This window comes from Pangasianodon hypophthalmus, chromosome 2 (assembly GCF_027358585.1).
Source record: "Pangasianodon hypophthalmus isolate fPanHyp1 chromosome 2, fPanHyp1.pri, whole genome shotgun sequence".
Classification (NCBI taxonomy): Eukaryota; Metazoa; Chordata; class Actinopteri; order Siluriformes; family Pangasiidae; genus Pangasianodon; species Pangasianodon hypophthalmus.
Window position 1 is genome coordinate 31,860,999 of NC_069711.1, and position 16,314 is coordinate 31,877,312.

Here is a 16,314-nt window from a genome sequence, read left to right on the forward strand (position 1 = left end):
AGCATTTTCTGAAACAAACAAATAAATTTGTGAATGAGTAAACAAAAACCAACCAAACAAATAAATGAATGAATGAAATAATCAATGAATAAATAATTGAACAAACATAAAACAACCAAATAAATCAATAAAGTGAATGAATGAATAAACAAACAAGCAAATGAACAAACAAGTGAATGAATGAATAAACAGACAAACAAACAAACAAATGAATAAATGAATGAATGAATGAATGAATGAATAAGCAAGTGACCAAATGGACAAGTGAATGAATGAATAGACTAACAAACAAAGAAACAAATAAATGATGAATGAACATACAAATGAATGAATGAAAGGATGAAAAACAATTAAACAAACTAACAAGTGAATGAATGAACGAACGAATGAATAGACAAATAAATTAACAAATGAATGAATTAAAGGACGAGTGAACAAACAAATAGTGGATGACAAACAAGTGAATGAATTAATGAACAAACAAATGAACAAACAAACAAGCAAATAAACTAACAAACAGACGAATGAATAAACAAATAAATAAGCAGTCGAACAATGGACAACTGCCTGAATAAATGGACAAACAAACAAATGAATGGATGGATGGATGAATGAACTAACTAACAAAGTTTAAAAAATTAATAAATGAACAAACGAATGAACAAATAATGTTGAAATTGTTATGTATTCTCACCATCATGGAGAAATCTGGCAAAGATGTAAAAACCTGTTGGGCAGTGTGGTGATGTCAGGTTGCTAGGCAACAGGCGGAGAGAACCTCCAGCAGGGTCACTCCTGATTACAGAGTGTTTCCTCTCTCCATCACACAAACACACAGGCTGTTAAAAGCAGTTGAACCTGAGGTAAAGTTGCCATGTGACTTCGCTCTCAGCCCATATTATTATTTTTCAGCTTTCTATCTCGCTTTAATTTCGCCCGTCTTTTATCCTCACACTAATTCAGAGCACAAAAACCACAACTTCTTTTGTGAGCAAGATTTTGTCACATGCTAAATGTGTAGGTTTTCAAAAAAAAAAAAATTATAATCAATGATTAGCTATCATTAAATAGTAATCAGGAAATGAGCTGTTTATTAGGCTTTAAATGTTATTAAGCTTTGAATAAATGGTGCTTAGCTGAAACAGTCAATCCACAGACTTATTTGATAATGAAGCACAACCTCACCTCTTTCTAATGTGCACACAGACTTATTGGTAGTGTCTGGCATGGCCTCATTACAGCACAGGTCAGAACAGCTCCTCAGAATTCAGACTAATGAGCCTCCAAACACCATCAATGTCTGAAACCCAACAAACATCCTCAGTGTGGGAGGTAAAGATCCAAACAAATGCCATCCAGTAGAGAGCAGAGAGTAAGAACATTTCAGTCTGCTGGAAATCTCATTACTGCAGCTCATTCCAAACAGGTATTACTCGGGAGTCAGACTGAATCCAGAAAATTGCGGGTCTTTTGATTTATTCGATTTACTGATTCCCTTCCTTTACAGAAAGGAATGTTGCTGTGGTATAAGAGGAATAATATTCTACGGGGGAATCGTTAATGACGGGGTGGTGTGACTCCTGAGCAAATCAAGGTTGTGTTACTTTCAACAGACACAGGCTTGCAAATCAATTCACCTATTCACGAGTCACTGATCACTAGTTAGCAAATGATTCATCCAGTAGACTGATGTGCTTTACTTGTACTCAAAGCATTCAATGTAACTATAAATGGATAAAAAATAGGACACCGTTTTTTAATGAAGAAAAAAATGGTTAGTGTAGGCAAATTGCAGTATAAGAGGAATTAAATAGTAATGGTGTTATTTGTAATAAATAATCAGCTTTATGTGGTAACAGCCTTAATTAAAAAAGAATAACACTAAATGTAACTATAAATGGATAAAACATATGGCATGTCATTTTTAATAAATTAATAAAACCTAGCTTGGCAAATTGCAGTGGTATAACAGGAATGAATCATTTTGGGAGTCGTTTCAAAAAGAATAATTCAATCATGATTCACTGATCACTAATTATTAAATTATTCATCCAGTATGTTGAAGTGCTTTACTCTTACACCCAGCATTAAACATAACTATAAATGGATAAAAAGCATGAAACTGTTCTTTAATACATTTTACAAATTGTTAGGGTTGGCAAATTGCTGTGGTATAAGAGGAATAAAACACTTCTGGAGTCATTTCAAAAAAGAATGATTCAATTATGAATCATTGATCACTAATCGCCAAATGATTCATCCAGTAGATTCTGTGCTTTAGTCCTCCTCTTACTCCAATTTCCCCAGTTTAGTTATAAATAAAATAAAAAAAAATCCAACATCAGGAACCTCATACATATTCTATGCATTTATGCATACATTCACAAATTCTGCTTTTATAAATCAAACACATTTCTTAGACTTTCAAAGGTATCGGCTTCCCAAAATATGCTTTATTTTGGAAAACTACAGTGTACGTCAGAAACCTTTTTGCTCCGATTCAAAGGAATAAAAGTCATTTTGCACATTCTGAACACACATTTTCAAAAAAAAAAAAAAAAACATTTCAATGTAACAAAAAAAAATTCTCAGTTGATAGAGATAAAAATTTCTGGTACATTGTGGGGGCTTCATGATAGTCATGAATATCGTGTGACAGTTATAAGGATGAGGAAATTAAGTATACTTTGGTACAAAAAATATGATCTTTATTCTTTTGGCTTTTTAAAATAATGACACCATGTAGTTGGTTAGTATAGTGCATGCAGTTTACTACAACACTACGAATGAAATATGACGACCACTGATTGCTTCATAAATTTTATATGTACATTTAAAACCGGGACCTGGCCCTCACACATACTGTAGCACTGTGCAAAAAATGTAAACAAAATAAATCAATTAATTAATTTAAAAAAAAAGGAAACATGAGCTCCAAACTACTATTTACAGTATAAACATTGAACGAGAGAATGGGAAGAAAGCACATCAATGCTGGTCCCAGTACAGTCACATATACTAGCTCTCTGTCTCACACATATATACTATATATCTCTCACACACACACTCATACACACTCACACACACACACACACTCACACAGACACACGTAGATAATATGCATCCAGATGGCAGTGTAAAAGTGCTCCTCTACAGTGTCGAGTACAGAGGTGAGATACAGAGTGCCGATATGTACAGACAGAATCACCACAAGTTTCAACAGAAGAGCCGATCATAACCGCAAAGATTCGCCCCGAACCCACACGTGACATTAAGGGGTTCGTGATTGTTGTTCTTCGAGCTCAAAGTCATCCACCAGCTTCCCTGCACAGAATGTTCACTTTGGAAGAAAGACGTCACCTCTCTTTTGAAACCAAGAAACCAAGAGATTTAAGAAAGAGATTTTCTTTAAAAATCCGGCGTTCTGGCATGGAGACATTCAGTAAAGGTTGTGGATCTGTTTACCATCGTAGCATGATATTCCGGGGAATTTTGTTCAAGAGTGGACATTCAGGCTTCTGAAAGTACGTCAATCATGCACCAATCAGAAAGAAAGTGTGGATTTGCAATCAACTTCCCCTGCCCATGCTTATTTTATTTTCTCAATCGTCTGTTTTGTTGTTCTGATAAATAAGGCAGCGCTGCAATACATCTCTATCTATAACTATAATTATATAAAACATTCCCACTACCCCAGTGGCTGTAAAAATCCTGATCCCTAAACGGACATTGTGCTCACCAAGAGCAGATACTTCCTGCCTATTTTATTTCACATAACTCGTAACTGGTAACATATAACCTGTTAAATCTCTCCCTTTTTTTTTTGTTTTTTTTTTAAACTAAAGTTCTACATTACCACACCCTCGACAGACTTGCGCTTTAATGAAACAGTTCACACAATCGAAAGAATGAGTAGAAAATTTTGACATGATTCTAAAAAAAATGAATGAATGTAACAAAAACAGGTGCAGGTATATCATAATACGCCGTTCGAGAACAAGGACACCGGTGGCAGTGGCAGTGCTAGCTACTGATGACCGTGTAACAGTTTCCTGGTGTCCTCAGGATTGTTGGACAACACTCGGAATGAAAGGACGCATCCGAAAGCTTCGCTCTACACACACCCAAGTCCTTCTTAACAGTAACAGTCACTCTTCTGATGTGTACGTGTGTGTGCTGAAGTGTGTGCGGTGTGTTGTGTGTTGACAACATGAACATGAACATGTCTCGTCACCATGCATCCTACACGCGCACACAAACACACACACACACACACACACACACACACACACACACACACACGCTCAGTTTGGCATGAGTCCCAAAACCTTTGCGAAGGAAGTCCATAGCTTTGTTCCCCATAAAATCTGTAAACAGTGTCTCATTTAAAGAGCAGTCTTCATCACGTTCATTTCATTCTCTCTCTGAACAGTCTCGGGATTTCATTTTTTTCTCTCACGTGTGTCTTTTGTACTGTTCTCCTTCTCCCTCCTTTCCTTCTCATACTTGTCCTTCTCTGACTTGGCCACGCTGTTGTACGAGGGCGGTGAAGCCGAAGAAGGGGTCATGTCTGTTTTGTCTGATGCCGAGTTCTCTGGAAACTTCCCGATCACGAGAACCTCTTTCTCAGGCAGAGGTTCACCCCCGTCCTCCAGTCGCTGGCGGTACTTGTCTGACGCCTTCTTGACCATGGCGCGGATGCGGTAGGATCGGAAGGCTCGCTGGATGATGATGGCTGACATTTCCTCCTGCTTGCGCCGCAGGGTGGTGGTGATGGGCTCGTAGGACACTTTGGATGGATTGGAGGCCATGAAACGTTCCTCCATCTGGCCACGCAGCGCGTCCATCTCACCCTCCTCGCCCAGCACACGCAATGTAAAGGCAAACAGGATGTCCAGGCAGTGGATACGGTCTCCGCTGACCATCGGAAGGTCCATCGCGATCAGCTGGATCTTGTTGGGTTTAGGGATGCGCAGCGGTGGGTCCAGGGCGTCTGCAAACTCTGACAGCTTGTCATACTCAACAAACTGCGTAGCGTTCGGGTCGAACCGCTCCCACACCTCATAGAACATCTCAAAGTCGTCCTCACTTAAAGGTTCTGCACTTTCCTCCGTAGCAACGCTAAAGTTCTCCAGGATGACAGCGATGTACATGTTGACCACAATCAGGAAGCAGATGATGATGTAGCTGACAAAGAAGAAGATGCCCACTGATGGGTTGCCGCAGTCACCACGGTATGAGCTGCCCGGGTGCTCAGTCTCACTGTCGCAGTCAGGTTCCCGCTTGTTCAGGATGGGTGCCAGAAGCCCATCCCAGCCGGCCGACGTTGTGATCTGGAAGAGGCACAGCATGGAGTTTCCGAAAGTCTCGAAGTTGAACATGTCGTCAATTCCAGCTTCGCGTTTGACATAGGCGAAGTTAGACATGCCAAAAATGGCATAGATGAACATGACCAGGAAGAGCAGGAGCCCGATGTTGAACAAGGCAGGAAGTGACATCATTAAGGCGAACAAGAGGGTGCGGATACCCTTGGCTCCCTTGATGAGACGGAGGATACGGCCGATCCTAGCCAACCGGATAACTCGGAATAAGGTGGGCGACACGAAATACTTCTCAATCACCTCTGAGAGGAACATTCCTGCAAATGAAAGTATATCATATTTCTCATGAGAAGAACAGAAATGTGATTTCTGAAGCAAATACATTTGAGGAGTACGTTTCTTACCAAACACTTTCCCAGCACTTACCGACAATGGACAGAATCACAACCACAAAGTCAAACACGTTCCAGCCGATGGTGAAGAAGTAGTGTCTCAGCGAGAACATCTTCAGCACACACTCGCCAGTGAAGAGCACGATGAAGACCAGGTTGATCCAGTACAGAATGTTATCCATTTCTTGCGTCTGATCGTCGGTTTCCACCATCATGGTCACCATGTTCAGGCAGATCAGGATCATGATGATGATGTCGAAGGCTTGCTTGGTGATCAGGTCAAAGACAAGGCCCTGAAGTTTGTTCTGAAAAATGCAAAAACATCATGACTAATTCAGTTAAACAACTTTCTTTCTTTTTACATTAATGATGTACAGCACTAGCTGTTTGCATCCCCTACAAAAAAACAACTAAGTGTACAAATGATTAGTTTTACAATTTGCCTACAAACAATACAACAATCCAAAAGACACACTCTGGGGAAACGGGTTCTGTTGCAGATCGTTCAAAACAAGGTCCAATGTCATGTTCATTTACCCAACATTCCTCCCTGTCTATCACATGTATGAGGCCATCACGGGATACTGGAACAATACTGACTGATGTGTCCACGTGTAAAATCTGCTGCAAGTTTACCGCTACTTCATTACTTTATAAAATAGAAAAAAGCTATTCCATTTTAACTTATGTTGCATGTTGCTTCAGTCTTTACTAGTTTATTAACTTTTTATTCACTGCTAAATTAAAGGTTTTGTTTGGCCCATTTTTCCCAAGAGTATAAGCCAAAATCATCAGAAACATAGTTTAAAACGAACCCAAAGAAAGAAGTCAAATTTTTAAGCTATGTCAGTAAAATCATTACAGAATATTTATACCACATTCAGAAAGGGAGATTTTGATACTAACATTCTTTTGATTTGTCAAATTTTACCATTTTTGTAAAGGAAAATCTACGAAACCGAACAGATCTTGTTGCTACAAATTGCAACAATTTGTCCTGGGGGATGCAAACTTTTGCACTCTACCATACATAAAGCACACTCCTTTCCTCAGTTTTAATATGTGTTTAAGATGCTGTACGTACTGCAGGTCTGGGGATGGGTTTCTGTGGCTTCTTCGAGCCGAGCTTCTTCATGGCGTTGTAGTACTTCTTCTGCTCTTCTGTCATGAAAATATCCTGACCTCCGAGGTAAAGGGCAAAAAGAAAGAAGCTGGTTACAACCTCATCCACATAAATCTTATCTGTAATCCAATCACAGTGCACTCAGACCTGCATGCTAGTCACCTATGAACCAATAAATGTCAGTGAAGCAGAGCTGCCTTGCTAACGCATGTGAGGATTTATGTTCCAAATAATTAGCTATACTGTAAACTGTAATATTTTCAAGATACATTTTCTATGTGATTCTGTTTTTAGGAAATAAACAACACATAATACATACACACGACTCCTAGCATGGATTTAAACTGAGGTTGTGTGTGTTTACTAAACCCACTCCCCATTTCACCCGCTCTAAACACTCATCTTTTTCTTCTGCTGGTTGAAGTTATCGATGATGACACCAATGAAGAGGTTGAGTGTGAAGAAGGAGCCAAAGATGATGAAGATGACGAAGTACAGGTACATGTACAGGTTCACTTCATATTCTGGCTGTTCCTCCAGCTGCAAGATGAAACAAATGATCTGTAATCTCTCATGTTTAAGAAATCATAAATATATTTCACCAACAAAGTGGAAATGTTTTTATTTACTTTTTAATCCTGCTTCGGCTATCTTCCTGCAAAGATCACATCTTGTAAATAGTCAGTTTAATCTTATGGTTACACTTGCAAGAGGCAATTCAGTCGTGTCGCTTGAAGTTTCTCTTGTGGGCGTGGCCTGTCCAGTGGTTTTTTTTTTTTAGTTCCAATAAGAAACTGTAGTAGCTGTACATATAACTAAACTAAACTAACTAGTTTAACACAAATGACATAATGCACTAATAATTGTGAAAATCGGTCATTTGATTTACATGTTATTTGCTTCGTACTAGCTTCGAAGCAAGCTAACTGTACTAGCTATATACACGCACCAGAGGCACCAGCCATCTCTGCTCCTTCCTTCAATGCATTATTTTATTCGTAATGTTTCTATACATTTAATGAGAGGGTTTCCGTCCATTTTTGTGCATCAAACAGTAACTGCAGGTAGGAAAGTGAAGTGAGTGGGGAACTGAAGAAACCACACAAGCTATGAGATTCAGGCTAATCATTTGGATTTGTCGCTTCACTGCTTCATATCAAATTTGCATAGAATTGAGAAAAGCTTAATGTTGCATGTTGCGCTGTCGCTTTGTCCGTGTCATGCACGCACATAGAAAATGAATGCTTGCCTGTCGCTCTGTCTCTCGCTAGTATGAACAAAGGTTTACAAATGTGGTGTTATAAAAATCAGTCTGTTTATAGATGTCTAAAACCTTGCTAAGTAAGTGTGATTCTCATTCACACAATGAAGGTCATGCTTTGATTAAGTTGTTGGATAGCTATGTGACGTAAATTGTTTTACTTCACTTTTGGGGACAACAAGATTTTAAAATGCTATATTTGTGGTTGAGATACATCCAAAAGATATAGTAGAAAATGTCAATATTTCATCATATGAAGGGATTTCCAAGGCTGCTACATATTCACTCACTTGTATAGTAACTTAAAAGTATAATATTATTTGCCAAAGCTCTGACAAGATCAGTATTATCACAACGTAAAATACACTTCAATTAATGCACATCTTGTACATTATACACTACATTTTTTTTAAATACAGGCAATGCATCATGGTTAAGCACCTCAACACTGGGAGCTGGCACAGAACGTTAATTGCTCAGTCATGCAGTAGCCCCAGCTTCTACCACTTAGGGAGTAAAAGAGATTGGTACATATTACTGGTATAATTACGGCTAAAAATAAGCTTCACGCACTCCCACCTAAACAGACCTGCCACAGGGAAAACTTCAGTGTTCCTGCCTGCTCCCAGAGCATCAATTATTAGCTGAAAAGTAGCTTACATATTGAAAAAACCCACAAAGAGCAGCGTATTGTGCCGCAGCTGGAGAGACTTACATTGCGAGAGTCTACTGCGGCGTACATGATGTCCATCCAGCCTTTAAAAGTGGCCTGTGGTGAGTGAAAGCAAAAGAGTTAAATATAAATACGGAGAACTGTTTATCCAGAATAAAATGTCAGAATAAAATGTAATGCAAACTGATAACAGAAATGTATTTATGAATGCCTTTAATTGTTAAGAAAAAGGGTTCTTTGGGAAACCCTTATTTGTGGTTATGCTTTGAGCCATTATTGTGGAACCTCTCCTCACCACTTGTAGCAGTGCCAGGTATCCGGCTCCCACATTGTCGAAGTTGATTTTGACGTTTTTCCAGCGGGCGCTGCTGTTGACCAGCGCCAGGCACTCGGACTTGTTGTTCACCACGCTGATGGGTAAGAGGTCGCCCGTGGTGCTGTTGACGCAGTGGTAGTACTTGCCAGCGAACAGGTTGACGCCCATGATGCTGAAGATGAGCCAGAAGATCAGACACACGAGCAGCACGTTCATGATGGAGGGGATGGCACCGAGCAGAGCGTTCACTACGACCTGCGATAACACACACGTTCAGATCTCAATCGCTGAAACCCTCACTTACTGTATGATCACACACAGTGGGTGGGAATTATCACATTCTGTATATTAATGGTGTTAGTTGAGTGAGGTACAGGGGATTACACACACTTTGTTATTGCATTATTGAAGGAAAATAGTGACTGAGATCATTGGAAAAAGGGTGTTCACTAATAACTATGAGCGCTACAGAGGAGCTTATTTTGGCTCGTGATGAACCGGTCACATAATTACACAGCACAGAGAAAATCTTACAGCAGCTGCTTCTGCTTCTAAATTAAAACTTTTTTTTTGTTTGTTTGTTTTTAGATAGTTGAGCTGACAAGAAGGTAGACACACAAAATCAGAACAGAAACCAAAAAACCTTGTCTGAGACACGATGATGTCACTACATTTGTGTACTGCAAATGAAAAAAAAGACACACAACAGAGAAATTAAAGGTCAAAGGCACAACAGAAGCATCACAATAAGCACCACAGATTCATCAGAAAACACGAAAACAACCATGCAAAAAAAAATTCACTACCTGTACATTTATTCATCAGCTGAATCAAGTTGTATAATACAGTCAAAAAATCATTACACTTACAGTGTGTGTGTGTGTGTGTGTGTGTGTTTACCCTCATGCCCTCGAAGCGTGACAATGCTCTTAGCGGTCTCAGCGCACGTAGAGTCCTCAGTGATTTAATGGCACTCAGCTCAGAGTAACCCAGAGCAGTAGCAACAAGGCTGACCAGAGACACCTGAAATGCACACACACACACACACACACACACAAAGACAGAGGAGAAAGCATTGTGATTACCAAAATGCAAGGAAAGAACATATTAAACACTACAACAAAATAATTTGGCGTCTGACACATTTAAACCTTTCTATCTAGCTAGCTAGCTAGCTTCTATCAAAACTACGTATTCACTTCATAACACCTCTGAGCAAACTAATGAGATGTCATGAGAATTTGAAAGAATGAGTTGGATTTTATCTGATTTTGTACAAAGTGGTATGAAAGGATATCAACACTGACCCCATCCCTAATTCTCACCTTAACTTAACCTTAACGCAACCTTTTCGTAACCTTTCATACGATATGTTTCATTCTAAAAGTTTTACGAATTCACAATATTGAGCTCATGTTGGCTTGTTACCGAGAAACAGCAAATCTGTATCGGGAAACAAATACGCCGTGTACAAATATTCCCGTGTAAGTTGTTACAAAAGAAATATAACATATTAGAACCAGTGCATTAATATAAACCTGTGATTTGCCTTGCAGCTGGAACTACTGGCAGAGCTGCTGTTATTAAAAATGAATCAACATCTCCTGACCAATCAGAATTGAGTATTCAACGCTGTGGTTCAAAAAGGTTTCTCTGCAGGGATATTTTTCAAATCAGCTCAGATCACAGGTTTATATTAATAGTAAGAAATAATTCAAACATCAGAAGTCTTGCTTGATGGATGCTCCTAATAATGCATCCAGCAAGGATTAAAAGTGTAATCCTTGCTGAAGGCTGAATAAAGCACCTTATGGTGTCTAAATATAGGAAAATAATCGACCTCTGAGTGGCAACAGTCGCTCAGTAACTCAGGTCAGTTCCTCCAGTTCAGTGTATTTCTACACAGATGCGTTACTGAGCAGCAGAACGATAAGATGAAGTGTGGTGTCGGGTGGAGAGTGGGTGCTGGCGTCTCTGTGACAAGCTGGCACCCTCTGGGGAATTAAAGTCCCAGTATTCCAGGCCCATGTGTGTGTGAACGAGGTGGGGATGAGTCACCGATGAGTCAGCAGATGCTAAACAGATAACCACCTCCATCTGCTCCAGGGGAACAGTATTATGCTGGTGTCTGGGCTGTGACCTATACACGGTGTGTACTGTATATACATACAGCATGTGCGTGTTGCAAAAAAAAGCTGAGTAAGGAGCTTTTTCATCTTTGTTCTTTTGATATTTGTTCTCAGTTTAACATTCTGCTGTAAACTGCAAATCAAGGCTAATAACACAAAGTATTTAGATGATGATTCATCAGTTGCCTAAGATTTAAACGTACATAAATATACAGTGGATTATGAGCTAAGCTGAGGATTATTCGGTGTCATATTTAGCAAGTTGGTTTACTTCACCCTACAGTAAAGTGAGACAAAAAAGCCAAGAAGTTTGTCTGTGTAGAACAGGTTACTCTTCGTTAAATTCAATTAAAAACGTCTGCCCGAGACAGAGTGGCTAATCTGAAGCAGAGATACACAGCAACACTCTGAAGGATACAGCTATTAATTACAGAGCAATAACAGTGAGGTTTGGCCAGCTGATTAAAAGCACATCTATTCCAGCCAGACACTGAATTAAAGTTAAGCTTCGAATTAAACTGCTACACCGATTAATTTCAGAAACGGGTTGTTTTTCCATCAGGTTTTTTTATTGTAAACATGGACATTTATTATTTCAGGGAATAATATGATCTGTATGACTTTTTATACTGACTGTAAGTACTTTTATACATGATAATCCACACTCACACACACCAAGCAATAAATGAGGGTTGTACATACGTCTACAATCAGGAAGTCGAGCCAGCACCAGGCGTTGGTGAAATATTTGACGAAGCCGTAAGCCACCCATTTCAGCAACATCTCCAGGATGAAGACGTAAGTGAAAACTTTATCCGCGTATTCCAGCACTGTCTTGACCGTCTTCCTCTGCTCTATGTAGATATCCTCAAACGCCTTCACACACACACACACACACACACACACAAAAGCAACATTTTCAGCTTCTGTATGGGGATAATTGGAGCTGCTTTGTATTTTTACAGTATGTTTGAATATGTATATATTTGTTTGCAGCACCGTAAACGGCGCTGACATCAGACAGGAGACGCGAACGACTAAAATTATTCCTGAGCTTTGTTATGCTATTCTGCTCAGCCTAATTATGGACCACTTTCCTCTTTTTTATGTTGCCACTTGAACTGAATCAAAGCCAAGAAGTATTCATGCCTTATTGAACTCTAATGGAAAATTTATATGTGTGCATGTAAATTAGTTTGTGTGTGTGTGTGTGTGTGTGTGTGTTTGGGTTTATCCTCACCAGAGCACCACTGCTCAGCAGGATCATGAAAATGATGAAGGACTCGAACCAGTTGTGCTCAACGATGATAAAGCAGGTTTTCCTCAGAGTCCACCAGTTTCTCCATCGTCCCTTCTCCACGTCCACCTGACAGCACTGAAACCTCATCACGCAGCCTGGGACGGGAGGGAAAGATGGGAAGACATGGTGAAAAACAGTGGAAGAATGCTAGAGAATGGCTCTAAGCTGGAAAAGTCTCATCAGGTATGAAGTAAGGTGATATAATTTGACAGGAATGAACAGCCGTGTGGACGAGCTCGCTGGCGCAAATTCATCCATTTACTGTTCACCGGTTAAGAAATCTCTTCTCTTTTTAAAGATTCAAAAGAAAGATCATCTTCTTTCAATGGTAATTTATAGCCTCAAGTGCAAAAGTTTGCATACCCTCAGAGCAAATTTTAGAAGACAAGTAAGAAATAATGCTGCGTTAGAAAAAGTCGGAACCACGTTATTTTCAACCTCAACTTCCAATCTACAAAGTGGGAAAAATGATCTTTGATCATTTGTTAGCATGTTCATCTAGCTAGCTAACTGTAACGAGTGATGTATATTTACCTCCTCAAAACTGTGAACTGTATAGTCAGTGTTATGGATTTAACAAGCAAAGATGCCTGTATGGGGATTGATCTAAAGCAAATACTTGTATATACAGAATAATTCATTTAAAGGGAAAGAATTTTGTTTACTCTTGATGCTCCGAGTTGAGGGGGCGTTTGTTTAAGTCAAAGGTTAGAAATTCTGAGTTACGCAGCACAGCTTTAGCTGAATGCAGCATAAAACACGACATGGTGTAATAGGAAAATAATGGTGTGAAGTTGGTGGTTTTCCAACATCATCATGTCCTGAAGAGTTTTAATCCTCTTATATCACAACAATTTGCCAACAGCAAGCCATATTCTTTTCTCCTTATGGAGTTGTTACTATTGAAATGATAATGTGTAAGAAACAAATTAAATACATGTTATTTACCAAAGAAAATCACATAATGGTGAAGTTTTCTGCGAGGAGAGGTTTACGTAACATTTATGGAATGAGTCTCCAGGGCCAGAGCTTTGTGGCAGACAGAAAAATTTGTAACACAGAAAAATCTTCAGGACAGAGGAGTTTCCGCTTTCAACAAGTAGCCCTCGCTGCAGAACCAAAAGTCCAGGGGGTGGAGTTGGACCTGATCCAGCTGCATGCACGTCTGGGTGGATTTTTGTTCTTAGCCCCGTTCACACTGAAGCAATTAATGCTGGCACTCATAGCCTCTAACTGCGGAATCTAATGTCACTTCAGATCAGACGCTGCTGTGTGGTGTGCGCACACACACACACACACACACACACACACACACACACACACCTTCAGTGAAGCAGTCCTCAGGGTCCAGCGATTCTTCTGGTTCTAGCTCTACCGATTCAGCCCCCTCTCCCGGGGGTCTGATGTCCACCGTGCTTCCCTCAGAAGAACTCAGAACCGTGTCCACAGGAAGCTTCTAAGAGCACACACACATACACACACACAAGCACACACAAACGTGCATGCAGACAGCACACACACACACATGCAAAACACATGATTAAAGCTCTGCACTGTGTTTCTTCAGCTTCTTGCCCTTTCATTACTTCATGCAGATTCAACCAGATCATTCAAAAGTACCTACAAGCCTGTGGATTGATTGATTTGATTTACTTTGTCCTGATTGGTAGCCGTGCATGATGGCCTACAGCACAGGCTCATGGGTAATCTCACAGTCAGCTGTGGGTACGTTTGATGGGCCTTCATTCCTTCCTCATGCAGTTTTTTTAAATCAAGGTGCATATTTAAAAAGAATTCATCCAAGCTCGAGTGATCTCGTCAACAAATGTTGAGTGCTTCGCGTATTTTCATGTCCAGTGCAAAACAACAACCCTGTTTTTATTATTTTTCTCCCCACCCCAAAAAAACGAATGATTTCGATTGGATTATATCCATAACAGATTGAGGACAGTAATTCAGATTACAATATGTTCGGATTGTGACATATTCCCACCCCACTGGGTGCCATTTTCCCCTCATTGACATGAAAACACAGGGTGGAAAGTCCATTCCGTTAAAGCAGTGGTCAAGCTTCAGTCCGCCAGTCAAGAGTTTGAAGAGGAGGGGAGCCGCATTAGCGCATATCTAACACCAGGACCGCACGTGCACGCAAGCCTGAGACAGCATTCACTTTGACATTTCTGGAACTACAACAAAATTTAAAAAATGAGTTTCTGTTGCTCTGTTTTCAGAGATGAAGCCAAAAACATCAACGTTCTTTCACCAAAATTTCAACAAGATAAAAATTTTTATATATATATATATATATATATATATATAGAGAGAGAGAGAGAGAGAGAGAGTGGCTAACTTTATCGTTAAGTTTGAGAGACAGACAGAGAGAGAGCAAAAAAGAGCAAGGAAGAAACAGAGAGAGAGAGACAAAGCCACAGAGAGAGACACAGAGAGGCACGCAGAGAGAAAGAGAGAGAGAGTGAGAAAGTGAGACAGAGAGAGAGCAAAAAAGAGATACAGAAAGAGAAAGAGGCATAGACACAGAAAGGGAGACAGATAGAGATAGATGAAAAGAAAGAAACAGACAAACAGAAAGACAAAGACAGAGAGAGAGAGAGCAAGAGAAGCAGAGAGAAAGAGACAGAAAGAGAGAGAGAGCAAGAGAAGCAGAGAGAAAGAGACAGAAAGAGAGAGAGAGAGCAAGAGAAGCAGAGAGAAAGAGACAGAAAGAGACAGAGAGAAGACCTAGAGTGAAAGAGATATTACTAATGTCTCCTCCATTAGTAAGAGAAAAACAGTCCATTTCCATGTCATTATTAAAACCCTGAATGCTGTAACGATGTTTTTATAGATCTTTAGTGTTTGGTTAGAAGTCTATCAGAAGTGTTTTATTAAAGCGAGAGGCCACAGTGTGTATAAAACAGTGTAGAACGCAGGCTTCTACAGCGTGGGTGTGTTCACAGGCCGAGTCGATACCGGAGTGAAAGGCGGCGCACGGGAATGCTGTCTGAAACTGAGCGGCAGCGCTGGTTGCCGTGGTACCCAGCTAATGCGGCGCGGGGGAATGATGTAAGCATGCCGTGTGCAGATTCAGAATGTTCTAGATTATCTTTCAGAGTTCTCTCAAACGCCGCACAGACCCTTTCGAGCAGAAATGATTTCACAGCAGGGTTGGGTCTTTTTTTTTTTAAATCAACAAAGATCTTTTTTATGTAATATAATATCAGAAATGTCCTGTACCCCCTGTATTTTTAAAAATTTTGCTTGTTTTCTTTGGTCCAATTGGTGGCACCTTCTAAGCCTTCATCATTTAAGCAAACATCCCTGTTAGAGCAAGCTTAGGGAAGATATGCAAATTCATCCAAAAGCAACTTTAAACAAAAAAAAAAACATAAACAGATTTTCAATTGAAAGATCAATTTGTGCTCAAATCATTATCTCTTTAACGATTAGCTTGGTTTCATTCAGGGTTAAAATGATAAATCAATGCAATACTACTGGATTATGTTACTATATTAGTGTGTATAGACATACTGCCCCCTAGTGGTGGTGCTTATGATAGCATTTTAATACAGCAGGCATTCAGCGTGTACAGGAATTGTAATGAAGATATTAAACTAAAAAAAAAACACCCTGTTGATACCAAGCTGATAGTTTGGTTACAGAGCTGTGATGCTGTAGACCAGCTTTCATCATTCCATCATATGAACAATATTGATGTCAAGATGCAATTAAACAAATATGAGCCATGGACTAACTCTACTGAGGCAACATCATTCCTTTTTTCTCACTTGCTCACACACAC

At 39.7% G+C, this 16,314-nt stretch overlaps 1 protein-coding gene across 14 annotated transcripts in view; it reads right to left on the minus strand.

Moving 5' to 3' along the window:
- Nucleotides 1-720: 720 nt before the first annotated feature.
- scn1lab (sodium channel, voltage-gated, type I like, alpha b) overlaps nt 721-16,314 on the minus strand; it is a 54,034-nt gene continuing 38,440 nt past the window's right edge. For 9 of the 14 annotated variants that reach the window (XM_034309763.2, XM_034309739.2, XM_034309734.2 and 6 more), the window contains exons 18-27: nt 13,839-13,971; nt 12,456-12,610; nt 11,918-12,091; nt 9,987-10,109; nt 9,066-9,341; nt 8,813-8,866; nt 7,239-7,376; nt 6,798-6,902; nt 5,748-6,018; nt 722-5,638 (exon numbers count right to left, since the gene is read on the minus strand). In XM_034309763.2, coding sequence (XP_034165654.2) covers nt 4,443-5,638; nt 5,748-6,018; nt 6,798-6,902; nt 7,239-7,376; nt 8,813-8,866; nt 9,066-9,341; nt 9,987-10,109; nt 11,918-12,091; nt 12,456-12,610; nt 13,839-13,971 — 2,625 coding nt within the window. In that variant the 3' untranslated portion in view covers nt 722-4,442. Of the gene's footprint in view, nt 5,639-5,747; nt 6,019-6,797; nt 6,903-7,238; nt 7,377-8,812; nt 8,867-9,065; nt 9,342-9,986; nt 10,110-11,917; nt 12,092-12,455; nt 12,611-13,838; nt 13,972-16,314 lie in introns of all 14 variants that reach the window. The other 5 variants (XM_034309775.2, XM_034309757.2, XM_053229942.1 and 2 more) reach the window with 2 other exon arrangements.